The sequence below is a fragment of the Scyliorhinus torazame genome, chromosome 19 (genome assembly GCF_047496885.1).
Source record: "Scyliorhinus torazame isolate Kashiwa2021f chromosome 19, sScyTor2.1, whole genome shotgun sequence".
Lineage (NCBI taxonomy): Eukaryota > Metazoa > Chordata > Chondrichthyes > Carcharhiniformes > Scyliorhinidae > Scyliorhinus > Scyliorhinus torazame.
This window is the reverse complement of record NC_092725.1, coordinates 123,511,622-123,524,540: the sequence shown is the minus strand read 5'-3', so window position 1 is coordinate 123,524,540 and position 12,919 is coordinate 123,511,622. Positions and strand designations below refer to the sequence as shown.

Below are 12,919 nucleotides of genomic sequence, written 5' to 3'. Positions count from 1 at the left end.
GTCAGCGGCAGCTGACGCTCCCGCGCATGCGCCGCCCGGAGATGTCATTTCCGCGCCAGCTGGCGGGGCACCAAGGCCTTTTCCGCCAGCTGGCGGGGCGGAAATTCGTCCGGCGCCGGCCTAGCCCCTCAAGGTTGGGGCTCGGCCCCCAAAGATGCGGAGCATTCCGCACCTTTGGGGCGGCGCGATGCCCGTCTGATTTGCGCCGTTTTGGGCGCCAGTCGGCGGACATCGCGCCGTTTCCGGAGAATTTCGCCCCAGATGCTTGGACCAGTCATGGAGAGCCGTCTGATACAGCCCCCAATATCATAATGGTCTGCTGTGCTCTGCACAATCTGCTATTGCAGTGGGACAAGCGGACCAGGAGGAGATGAAGGCGTGCCACATCTGCTCTGATGAGGAGGATGTCGAGGAGGACAGCAACATGCAACCTGTGGAGGGGGAAGGCCTCTTGCGATGGCTAAAGCCCGCATGGGGCACAGGTCTAGGGAAGCCCTCATTGATTCCCGGTTTGGTGATGACCAGGAGTATAGTGTGAGGACCTCTCACAGCATGTGTCCCTTTTCTTCTCACTACTGTGGGGCCTGCGGCAGGTCATCGACATGGCCGCCCCATTCATGGGCAGGCCACAAAAGCGAATGACTGGACACAGAGGATAATGATGATGACTTACAGTGAGAACCGAGCGATGCTCCGCTTAACCACTGCGAAATGTCTGACAGACCTCCACATGACCTGCCACTGAACGGGATGATATAGGGGCCCAGAGAGACAGAATAACGCATCTCAGCTGCTACTGCCCCTCCAAGGTCAGGAGTCCCAGTGTGTATCTCCACCTTTGAACAAGGTGGACAGACTCACATGTCTTCAGCCAATTGCATCCTCATAACTAGAAAATTATGGCATAGAGAGGTTGAACGTTGGTGTGCCGAGGGGGAGGGGGGGGGGAATCTTTCATGGATGGGGACTGGGGGAGTGGGTTGGGGGGGGGGGGGGGAGCCTGCACCAGGAGTGATGCGGCATTACTGCATTGTCAGTGTGTGAGGTGGGAGAGACATAGCGCTGTCATTCTCACGCTGCACAGGGAGGAAGCACAGAGTTTGCGTGGGGCTTTGTGGAGCATGCCGCCATGACATGACAGTGCGCAGACTCTTTATGGGTGAACAGTGATTGTCAATGCTAGCTAGTTGTTCCAATGGTGTATTTTCTCTAATAGTGCCTCGGTTCACCTGTGCCACTAGATGCCAATCATTTCTTCGTCTTCCTCACCCTCCCGCTACATCTAAATGTACCCCCAGGATCCACAATTGATGATGAGGCAGCCTGTTGACCTCCACGTCCTGTTGTCTGAGATGACCTTGGTGGGTATCCATGGGAGTTGGGATCTGGAGCGTTCTGGCTTGCTTTTGGGCAGTACGGGTGTTGTAGTGCTTCACTCCGAGGTGTTTAGTTCAGAGGGAGGGGGATATCATATGGTTAAGACACCCCCAGGGTCTCCTGGGTGTAGGGCCCCGGGCTGCACTCCTGCTGATCCTCTTCCCTTTGGGTGCCCGAGATAGAGCGGGAGTTGAGTGAGATCCAGAAGCCATGCCATTCTCTGGTGCTGGCACACGTGAATTTCCCACTCATGCCTGCACCATGCAGTTGAAGCCCTGCACCATGAAGGTCGTGCCCTTAGCCATGAAGGTGAATCATGGGGCGCAAATCCCCTGCCATGGAGTTTACGTCCTGCGCCAAGGTCTCCAGTGCGGACGCCACACTCGCAGGGTTAGACTCATTATGTCAGACTGACGGCACCATCTCCTTGGACAGAAGGTAACGGGACTCCTCCAGTTGGCCTTGCAGTACGAGGAGGGATGCTGTCATCCCTTCCTGATGCTCGCGACACTGCCTTTGTAGCTTCAGCACCTCTGGAAAGACCATACCCAGGGGCACATTATTGACCCAGGGGCATGTTATCGATTCTGGGTTCCAGCATCCTTCTGAGTGCTGGATCCCTGCCTGTTGTGGATCATCAGGTCGAGGTGCTCACCAGTGAGTGACCCAGAAGCCTGTCTACTATATTTGCAGGTGGAGGGTGCGGTTGACAGGTGTGACACCTCTTCAATCCGGGCTCTGTGTCTGCCTCAGCCTGCTCAGGTCTGTGACGTCCAGTGGCATGAGGATGGACTGGGCTGGTCTGCTGATTGACCTGCAGAGGAAATGAGATGGCCTTATAGCGGGACAGAGGAACACTGATCAGAGAAAGGCCACTCACATGAGGCTTGCTGGATGTGTTGAGCATTCTTACATCTTGGTGTCGTGAGCTTGCCCTCTGCACGGGAGCAGTCCTGCACCTCGCCAGCAAGCTCAAGGGCTCAGTCCTCAAATGGGGTTAGGGTATTGAGCTCTGGCGTCACTCAGGCCATCTGTGCCTGCTCACACCTGTTGTGCTCGAGTTTTAAGAAGTTCTGGGAGGAATTCCCCCATCTGGGAATTCTCCCATGGTCGGGGCGGAAACAAGGAGTCTTTCCGCTGTGAAGGTTGGTAGGAAACCACGTCATATCTTCTAGCCGAGTTCAGATTAATTAGGCATCCAGGGTTTTAGCGCCATATCCCGTGGCATGGTGGGCATAATCGTACACCTCCGGCCATCATATCTGCCTGCCATATGGAAAATGTGCCCAAGATCATTGACACACCATTGAAGAAAATAAATGGACCTCCTGAAAAAGAAGATAGATCGTCAGGAACACTCTGAGGCTGGAAGATGGACTCCTCGATGACACTGACTCTGGAAGGTCCATCTGTAGAAGCTCCACCCCATCCACTGCTGTGATGTTCCATGGTGTAGGGCCTCTGGCGGCTTCATCCTGAACTCCGAAGGCAGCCCTGGGCGGTTTTCAGGTAAGTCCCGACTCCTGCACACCACATTGTTCCAGGCCTATTTTGGACTGTTTTCCTGCTGGTGTGGAGGAGAATCTGGTGTGGGCGGAAGAATCCAGTTCGGAATTTATTCGCATCCCATTAGCGAGAAGCAAATTGGTTTTGCACCAACGTCCAGAGGGTTTCTTGACCTGGCATGGTAAGCACTGGTAGTAAATCCATGCAGTGTAAAAACAATTATTGGACTCCCACTCCCCTCCCCCCTCTCCCCCTGTGCCCTTGCTTTAACAGCAGGGTGACTACCTGATAACATTTAAATACTTTCAATGGGTTATATTATGAATTTGAGTCTTTTTCACTATGGAGGCTGTTTGAACCTTCATTAGATTGTTGAGATTTCTTTTTCATCTCCATTTCAGAAACAGCCCCTGAGATCTTCCCAGAGTGGATACTGGGTGGGTGGCTATTGCAGTGGCAAGGGGCATGGAGATGGCATGGGGGACCATGGAGGGGGCATGGGGAAAGAAGGCATCATGGAGGGTGCATGAAAATGAAATGAAATGAAAATCGTTTATTGTCACAAGTAGGCTTCAAATGAAGTTACTGTGAAAAGTCCCTAGTCACCACATTCCGGCGCCTGTTCAGGGAGGCTGGTACGGGAATTGAGCCGTGCTGCTGGCCTGCCTAGGTCTGCTTTAAAAGCCAGCTCTTTAGCCCTGTGCTAAACCAGCCCCTATGGAGATTATAGGGAAAATGGAAGGGGCATGGGGAATGTGAGGAGGCATGGGGTGTGACGGGGCATTTGGGGTTAGTGTAGGAGTAGGATTTGAGGGCCCAAAGTCATCATTCAAACTAAGCTGAGGTAGCACTGAAGGCCTGCCAGCCTGGCCAATGTCCCAGCTACATTTGTCACCTCAGAGTAGCCTCAGGACGGGGCAGGTCCATCTCCATTCTGCCCCCACCCGCCCAGAATGACACTATGGCAGGTGGGGACCTTTCTAAGGGAGAGTAGACTACCAGATTGTTAAGTTTCCTAACGTGACCTTCCTTCCTTCTCCACAAAAATCCGATCCTGTATGTCCATTTCTTCCTCTGCAAATGCTACCAACTCTGCACTGCATTTCCAAAATTTCTGCTTCTGTCAGATTTCCTGCATCCAAAGTGTTTTTTCTTTTCACAGAATCACATAACTGTTACGTATTACAATTGTGCATAAGGAGGCCATTCGGCCCATTGTGTCATGCACTCGCTCTCCAAATGAGCATTATGGCTTAATGCCATTCCCCTGCCTTTTCCCCACACCCCTGCACATTGTTTTTGTTCAAATAATCATCTAATGCCCTCTTGAATGCCTCGATCGAACCTGCCTCCACCACACTTCCAGGCAGTGCATTCCAGGCCCAAACCACTCATGTGAAAATGGTTTGTCTCACCTCACATTTGTTCTTTTGCAAATCATCTTAAATCTGTGTCCCCTCATTCTTGATTCTTTTACGAGCAGGAGCAGTTTCTCTCTATCTATTCTGTCCAGTCCCCTCACGAATCTCTTTTTAGTCTTCTTCTCTCCAAGGAAAATAGTCCCAACTTCTCCAATCTATCCTCATAACTGAAGTTTCTCATCCCTGGAACCATTTGTACAAAAAACTTTTGCACTCTTTTCAATGAGTTCACATCCTTTCTGTAATGTGGTACCCAGAACTGTACACGATATTCCAGCTGAAGTCTAATTAGTATCTTGTATCAGTTCAGCAGAGCTTCCTTGCTCTTGTACTCTACGTCTATTAATAAAGTCCAGAATATGATATGTTTTATGAACTACTCTCTCCACCTGAATTGCCACCTTCAATGATCTATGCACATAGACACTCAGGTCCCTCTGCTCCTGCACCCCTTGAAGAATATTACTCCTTTTTTTATATAGCCTCTCCATGTTCATCCTATCAAAATGTGTCACTTCACATTTCCCCATATTGAACTTCAACTGCCACCAATCTGCCCACTCCACCAACTTGTCTATGTCCTTTTTGAAGTTCTACACTGTTCTCATCACAATTTACCATGCTTCCAAGTTTTGTAACATCCACAAACTTTGAATCTGTCACCTTTACACCAAGATTTAGATCATTTATAAAGATCAGGACAAGCAAGAGTCCCAATACCGACCCTTGGGAACACCACCACAAATCTTCCTCCAGCCTGAAAAATATTCATTGACCATTTCTCTCTGTTTCCTATTATTCAGCCAATTTTGTATCCACATTTCTCCTATCCCTTTTATTCCACGAGTTATAACTTTTCTCACAGGTCTGTTGTGTGGCAGTATCAAATGCCTTCTGAAAGTCCAAGTACACATCAGCAGCATTACCCTCAGCGATCCTTTACCAGAAGAGTTCTGAATAGGTTAGGGCAAGAAAACTATCCTGAGGAACTGTGACAGTGTTGTACTGAGATTGTAACGACTTACTCTGAACATCCATGAATGGTGTCCTATGTATTCTTATAACAAGTCTTTGCTAAGGTTCCTTGGCATCATGCATAATTAAATGTTGACTTGATGTCGAGAACACTTAATCTGATATTTCCTCTGTCGTTCAACTTTTGTGGCCGTATTCAGATTAAGGCTCCAGTGAATCCTGTAAATGATTCTGGTAGAACTCAACTGAGCATCAGCAGTACAGATTATTCCTATTTTGAACAAGAATTGAACTCGCCACCCACTGGTTTACAACTAACCACTGAGCTAGTACAAAGATGTGCAGGTTAGGTGGATTGGCCATGATAAATTGCCCTTAGTGTCCAAAGTTGCCCTCAGTGTTGGGTGGGGTTACTGGGTTATGGGGATAGGGTGGAGGTGTTGACCTTGGGTAGGGTGCTCTTTCCAAGAGCCGGTGCAGACTTGATGGGCCGAATGGCCTCCTTCTGCACTGTAAATTCTATGATAATCTATTAAACCAGCCAGAGCCGGTTATTCCCATTTTGGGTTAATCAAATTACCAACTGAACTAAATCAAATAAACTGAGGGATGAATTAAGGGACAGCTCCTGAAAAGGATATTGCCCGAAACAAAGAAAATTACAAATTAAACTTAAAAACGTTAAACCAAAATGGATTTCCCTGACTGGGCATTTGAACCTGGGCCATGGCGATGAAAGCACCGATTGTGAATCATTTTACCACCAGGGTTTAATAAAACTGGCAACTGAGGATTCTCATCAGCGTAACCAACAACTTCTGAATTGGGAAGTCAGAAATGTCTCTGAATGAATTGGAAAGTTGGAAGTGTGCCGGGTTTGGAGAGACAGTTTTTTTTAATGACTCTTCCTATCGGTTTTTTGTTAATTGCTGAGGAGGGTGTTGGCTGATTGGGTGGTAATTGACTAGATTAGATCTGTCCTGTTTTATTTTGTACAACAACCTTTCATGGAGTTGTTCAATAATGACCCCAAGCATTTGGAAACAAGAAGGCAACATGACTCGATTGCTTCAGATATAATTTTTCAGAAGAAATTGTAGACAATTGTAGTTTTTGAGCTTGGAAATCATTTTGGAAATGCCCAAAGTCAAAGGTCTGATGTGAAAGAAAACATTAATGTCTTTTTTACAACCAACTACAGAAAAGTAAGCCAACTTACTCAGTAAAAACTTCCTGAATTTTTCATTTCGAATGCCATCAAATGCTGTGTGGTTTTTCAAATCCTTTGCTTGCACATCACAACCCCATTCAATTAAAAGCTGTTAAATGCAGCCATAACAAAAATCTATGTAATAAATAAAATGCAACTAAATTTGCTCAGCAATGTAAGCTATACACAAATAACATTTAGGCATGCTATGATGGCTTCATTATGTGCAAGAGTAACAATAATTAAGAATTCACGATAGCCAAGCTGGAACTTGCTCGTAAGTACATGAGCATACTCATACATCAGCTAAATTGGTAATTCTGTTCCTGAAACATTTTAATTGCAAGTGTGAAAAACATTTTCAAAACTTTTATTATGATTCAGGTAGTGGCTTATTATAATAATAATAATCTTTATTGTCACAAGTAGGCTTACATTATCACTGCAATGAAGTTACTGTGAAAAAACCCTAGTCACCACATTCCGGCGCCTGTTCGGGTACACAGAGGGAGAATTCAAAGTGTCCAACTTACCTAACAGCACGTTTTTCGGGACTTATGGGAGGAAACTGGAGCACCCGGAGGAAACCCACGCAGACAGAGGGAGAACGTTCAGACTCTGCACAGTGACCCAAGCTGGGAATTGAACCTGGGACCCTGATGCGGTGAAGCAACAGTGCTAACCACTGTGCTACCGTGCCACCCACATTGTAAAGTATTAGATTGCCAAGCACTATCCTGAGATTGTGGGATAACAACTCAAACGTGTTGGCCTAAATGTAATATTATTGTAATAACATTGTTGCCGAAGTAGGTGTTGGAGATTCATAAGAACATAAGAACTAGGAGCAGGAGTAGGCCATCTGGCCCCTCGAGCCTGCTCCGCCATTCAATGAGATCATGGCTGATCTTTTGTGGACTCAGCTCCACTTTCCGGCCCGAACACCATAACCCTCAATCCCTTTATTCTTCAAAAAACTATCTATCTTTATCTTAAAAACATTTAATGAAGGAGCCTCTACTGCTTCACTGGGCAAGGAATTCCATAGATTCACATCCCTTTTGGGTGAAGAAGTTCCTCCTAAACTCAGTCCTAAATCTACTTCCCCTTATTTTGAGGCTATGCCCCCTAATTCTGCTTTCACCCGCCAGTGGAAACAACCTGCCCGCATCTATCCTATCTATTCTGTTCATAATCTTATATGTTTTTATAAGATCCCCCCTCATCCTTCTAAATTCACAACGAGTACAGTCCCAGTCTACTCAACCTCTCCTCGTAATCCAACCCCTTCAATTCTGGGATTAACCGAGTGAATCTCCTCTGCACATCCTCCAGTGCCAGTACGTCCTTTCTCAAGTAAGGAGACCAAAACTGAACACAATACTCCAGGCGTGGCCTCACAAACACCTTATACAATTGCAGCATAACCTCCCTAGTCTTAAACTCCATCCCTCTCGCAATGAAGGACAAAATTCCATTCACCTTCTTAATCACCTGTTGCACCTGTAAACCAACTTTTTGCGACTCATGCATTAGCACACCCAGGTCTCTCTGCACAGCAGCATGTTTTAATATTTTATCATTTAAATAATCCCTTTTGCTGTTATTCCTACCAAAATGGATAACCTCATATTTGTCAACATTGTATTCCATCTGCCAGACCCTAGCCCATTCACTTAGCCTATCAAAATCCCTCTGCAGACTTCCAGTATCCTCTGCACTTTTTTCTTTACCACTCGTCATCTGCAAACTTGGACACATTGCCCTTGGTCCCCAACTCCAAATCATCTATGTAAATTGTGAGCAATTGTGGGCCCAACACTGATCCCTGAGGGACACCACTAGCTACTGATTGCCAACCAGAGAAACACCCATTAATCCCCACTCTTCGCTTTCTATTAGTTAACCAATCCTCTATCCATGCTACTACTTTACCCTTAATGCCATGCATCTTTATCTTATGCAGCAACCTTTTGTGTGGCACCTTGTCAAAGGCTTTCTGGAAATCCAGATATACCACATCCATTGGCTCCCCGTTATCTACCGCATTGGTAATGTCCTCAGAAAATTCCACTAAATTAGTTAGGCACGACCTGCCCTTTATGAACCCATGCTGCGTCTGCCCAATGGGACAATTTCCATCCAGATGCCTCGCTATTTCTTCCTTGATGATAGATTCCAGCATCTTCCCTACTACCGAAGTTAAGCTCACTGGCCTATAATTACTCGCTTTCTGCCTACCTCCTTTTTTAAACAGTGGTGTCATGTTTGCTAATTTCCAATCTGCTGGGACCACCCCAGAGTCTAGTGAATCTTGGTAAATTATTACTAGTGCATTTGCAATTTCCCTCGCCATCTCTTTTAGCACTCTGGGATACATTCCATCAGGGCCTGGAGACTTGTCTACCTATAGCCCCATTAGCTTGCCCATCACTACCTCCTTAGTGATAACAATCCTCTCAAGGTCCTCACCTGTCATAGCCTCATTTCTATCAGTCACTGGCATGTTATTTGTGTCTTCCACTGTGAAGACCGACCCAAAAAACATGTTCAGTTCCTCAGCCATTTACTCATCTCCCATTATTAAATCTCTCTTCTCATCCTCTAAAGGACCAATATTTACCTTAGCCACTCTTTTTTGTTTCATATATTTGTCGAAACTTTTACTATCTGTTTTTATATTCTGAGAAAGTTTACTCTCATAATCTATCTTGCTCTTCTTTATAGCTTTTTTAGTAGCTTTCTGTTGCCCCCTAAAGATTTCCCAGTCCTCTAGTCTCCCACTAATCTTTGCCACTTTGTATGCTTTTTCCTTCAAATTGATACTCTCCCTTATTTCCTTAGATATCCACAGTCGATTTGCCCTCTTTCTACCGTCCTTCCTTTTTGTTGGTATAAACCTTTGCTGAGCACTGTGAAAAATCGCTTGGAAGGTTCTCCACTGTTCCTCAACTGTTTCACCATAAAGTCTTTGCTCCCAGTCTACCTTACCTTAGCCAGTTCTTCTCTCATCCCATTGTAATCTCCTTTATTTAAGTACAAAACACTTATGTTTGATTTTACCTTCTCACCCTCCACCTTCATATGTATTTTCATATAATACGTTAAGATTTTGTCCACTTTTATCTCATAGTAATTTCAAACTATTTGCTTTTTTGAAAGTCATTGCACTTGTGTGAAATCAGATACATCCTTTGCATTTCAATTAATGGCAAACAGGCCATACAATGAGAGCATTTCTGTAATTACTGTTTTTTATTCTTGGTGGTATTTTTGTTATATTCTCTCAGAAAGGGTTTGTGGGTTTAATTTTAGTCTGCACGTGATAAATTAGTAATTAAAAAATGTAATGCTTCTTTAGTTTATGTAAACTAAAACAAACCATGTGATCATAATATGGACATCAATATTCTCTAGCCTGCCACTCGTCAGAGAAATATTTAAAAATCTGTCAATACCCATTTTGGGGTGTGGACCTATTATGCTTTTTTAGTTTTAAAAAATCCAACACACCCACGTGTCTCTAAAAGTTAACCTTAGCAGACAAATTGTCCTTCCCGTAGTTTTATTGTTAACCAGGAAGTTATGCATCTTAATATGACATAATTATAATAAAAGATAAAAACATATTATTGTACTCTGTGCACTAACCACTAGGCATCTCATCCTTCAAGTGATTCATCGTGCTTCACCAGAAATTAATATTATAACTATATATTTAAAATTTTTAACATTGTTCTTGTCACTACTGTGTGTATTCCCTAACCGATGATTGGCACTTTTTAGCAATGCAAACCTCACTTAAAATAAGGCTATTTCCTTCAGTAGGAGTAAATCTGACATAAGAAATAGGAACCAGAGTAGACCATATAACTGTTTGCGCCATCTTGAATGATGGCTGGTTTAGCACAGTGGGCTAAACAGCTGGCTTGTAATGCAGAACAATGCCAGCAACGCGGGTTCAATTCCCGTACCAGCCTCCCCGAACAGGCGGCGGAATGTGGCGACTAGAGGCTTTCACAGTAGCGTCATTGAAGCCTACTTGTGACAATAAGCGATTATTATTATGTTTGAATTTTGGCTGAAAAGAGTGCCTTCTTGGTTTACAAGTGTTAACAATAAGAATCAATAAAAGTAGTCATTAAGTTTATATTTCAAATTGAGAATTATATTTCCTTCTTGTAAACACTACTTTTTTTGTGCGTCCCACCTGGCATATTTTACGATGTTGTCTCTCTGCTGCAAAGAAGAATGGGGTTAATCCATTGGCATTCCTTGCATCAAGGACAACGCCATTCTCCAACAGTTCCTGAGCTATACCCTGTTAATGAAATATGACATGTGCTTAAATCCACTGAATAACACATTTAAAAGTGACAAATATTAACCCTCTAAACATTTAAATACAAGTCAGAAAAAGTCACTTTATTTTTGACTGAGCTTTCTCAGCTTTCACACCACAAGGTATTTTGTTTGGTTGGTGATGGCAGGTTTTCACTCGATGCCATAAGCAAGTAAATTCTCCAGAAAAATGTGCAGGACCATTGTGACAACTGGGATGGGAGACGTCCCATGTTTCAGTGACCGGTAGGCGATAAAGCAAGTAGATTCCGTAGAAAGAGAGAGGCTACACCACAACATATTTTGCAATGACGATTCCAATGAAAACAGAGCCAAAATACATGGGGTTACTGTGGAGGAGATTTCTGTGGAGTGTTCTGTGGAGGAGATTTCTGTGGAGTGTAACTTTTTTTTTAAAAGCCAAATTTGTAAGCCTCAATAAAAAATCATTGCCAAAGTCTTTACGCTGGATATATATAAATGTAGCAGTCACACACTGCCATTACTTAGTAATATTTACATATGTTAATCCTTTCATTAGTATAGCCTGAATGAGGTCAGAGGGCACTTTAATATTTACTATTTAATTACCAGCATTCTCTAGTTTCTCTCCAGAAGTGAATAACTGACATTTTAATTGCTAAGTGGGAATAGAGCCAAAAATAGCAAGGAACAGCCTCAGAAACATTTAATAAGCATCATTCTGTAGTGATATCCCGTTGTCACTGGTTAGATTTTATTTAGGATAAAAACAATAGTTAGCAGGCCTTCAGGAAGGGTCAATGTTTCTCTCCCAGAATTGTTTCTTTGCTGACCAACCTATATTTTCTTTTTTTTAAATAAATTTAGAATACCCAATTATTTTTTCCAATTAAGGGGCAATTTAGCATGGCCAATCCACCTAGCCTGCATATCTTTGGGTTGTGGGGGCGAAACCCACGCAAGCACGGGGAGAAGGTACAAACTCCACACGGACAGTGACCCAGTGCCGGGATTCGAACGCGGGTCCTCAGCGCCGTAGGCAGCAATGCTAACCACTGTGCCACTGTGCTGCCCGCCAACTTATATTTTCTGTTGTTGTTTCCCTTGGTCAGTACAATTTGAATGGAAGCACCTTGCAGCAGCAATCCACATTCCAGTGGCCAGCAGAGATTACAGAGTTGACAGCAGTGGCGATTGGTTTTACCATTCATCGCTTGTAGTAGGTAAATTGCATTAATAACAGCATATACAAATAGTGGAAACAATATTAAGTTTGCAGATCTTGTTCAGTAACACACTTTAGTGTCCAATTCGATTTCAAGTAGGAATTAAGTTGCACCTCATTCATGTTTACTATGAACCCGTTGTAACTGGTTTGGCACAGGTAATTATCAATATAATTATATATTCTAGAAATGAATGGTAGATCCCAACCCAATTTCCTCTAATTCAGGAAAAAGAGAAAAAAAAACATCTGATATGGTGGTTAAAATATGTTGTAAACTGAGCATTTTGATGCAATAACAGTGAAATTAGGTAGAACTGGCTTACTGATGCAATGTGGACAGGGAATAATCACTGCACGAGAATGGTTAGGCTTGAGGCGGGCACAATATTGACACTGTGCCTTATTTTAATTAGACTAAAAAGCTGCAGAATTCTGCTGCAAGACTCAAGCAGTTTGCTGATGAAATGGATGTAAATTTAAGGCCCTTGGGTAGGTCAGGCCGGGAGTTGGGGTTGCCAATTTGACAGGCTGGGTGCAAGGGGGAAGAAGAAAAGGCAGGGGGCCGAATCTAGCACTTTCACATTTTTGTGATGAGAAAGAAATCCCCAGGCCATTACGTGTGGTACTGTCATATAATACTTTAACATGCCTATCGTATTTTCTGAGCTTAGTTATGATTCAGTGGGTAAATAGTAAATTCTCCCAACTCTGCAGAGAATGTACCACTAAAATACATTACGTATCCTCAGCTTGCCGAATGTAGATGTTAACAGTTTTCAAAACCAAAAGGAGAAATCTGCAACCTGTTTACAAATGGCCTATGCTGAGCTTAAATGGAAATATACTGGTGGCAAAACACTCCAGGAAAATAAATTACAA

General features: G+C 44.0%; 1 protein-coding gene across 1 annotated transcript in view; it reads right to left on the bottom strand.

Annotated features, from left to right (window-relative positions):
• The window catches only part of LOC140396483 (uncharacterized), a 183,343-nt gene that overhangs the window by 91,075 nt on the left and 79,349 nt on the right, over positions 1-12,919 (bottom strand). The window contains exons 16-17 of the mRNA XM_072485151.1: positions 10,700-10,810; positions 6,499-6,598 (exon numbers count right to left, since the gene is read on the bottom strand). Coding sequence (XP_072341252.1) covers positions 6,499-6,598; positions 10,700-10,810 — 211 coding nt within the window. The remainder of the gene's footprint in view (positions 1-6,498; positions 6,599-10,699; positions 10,811-12,919) is intronic.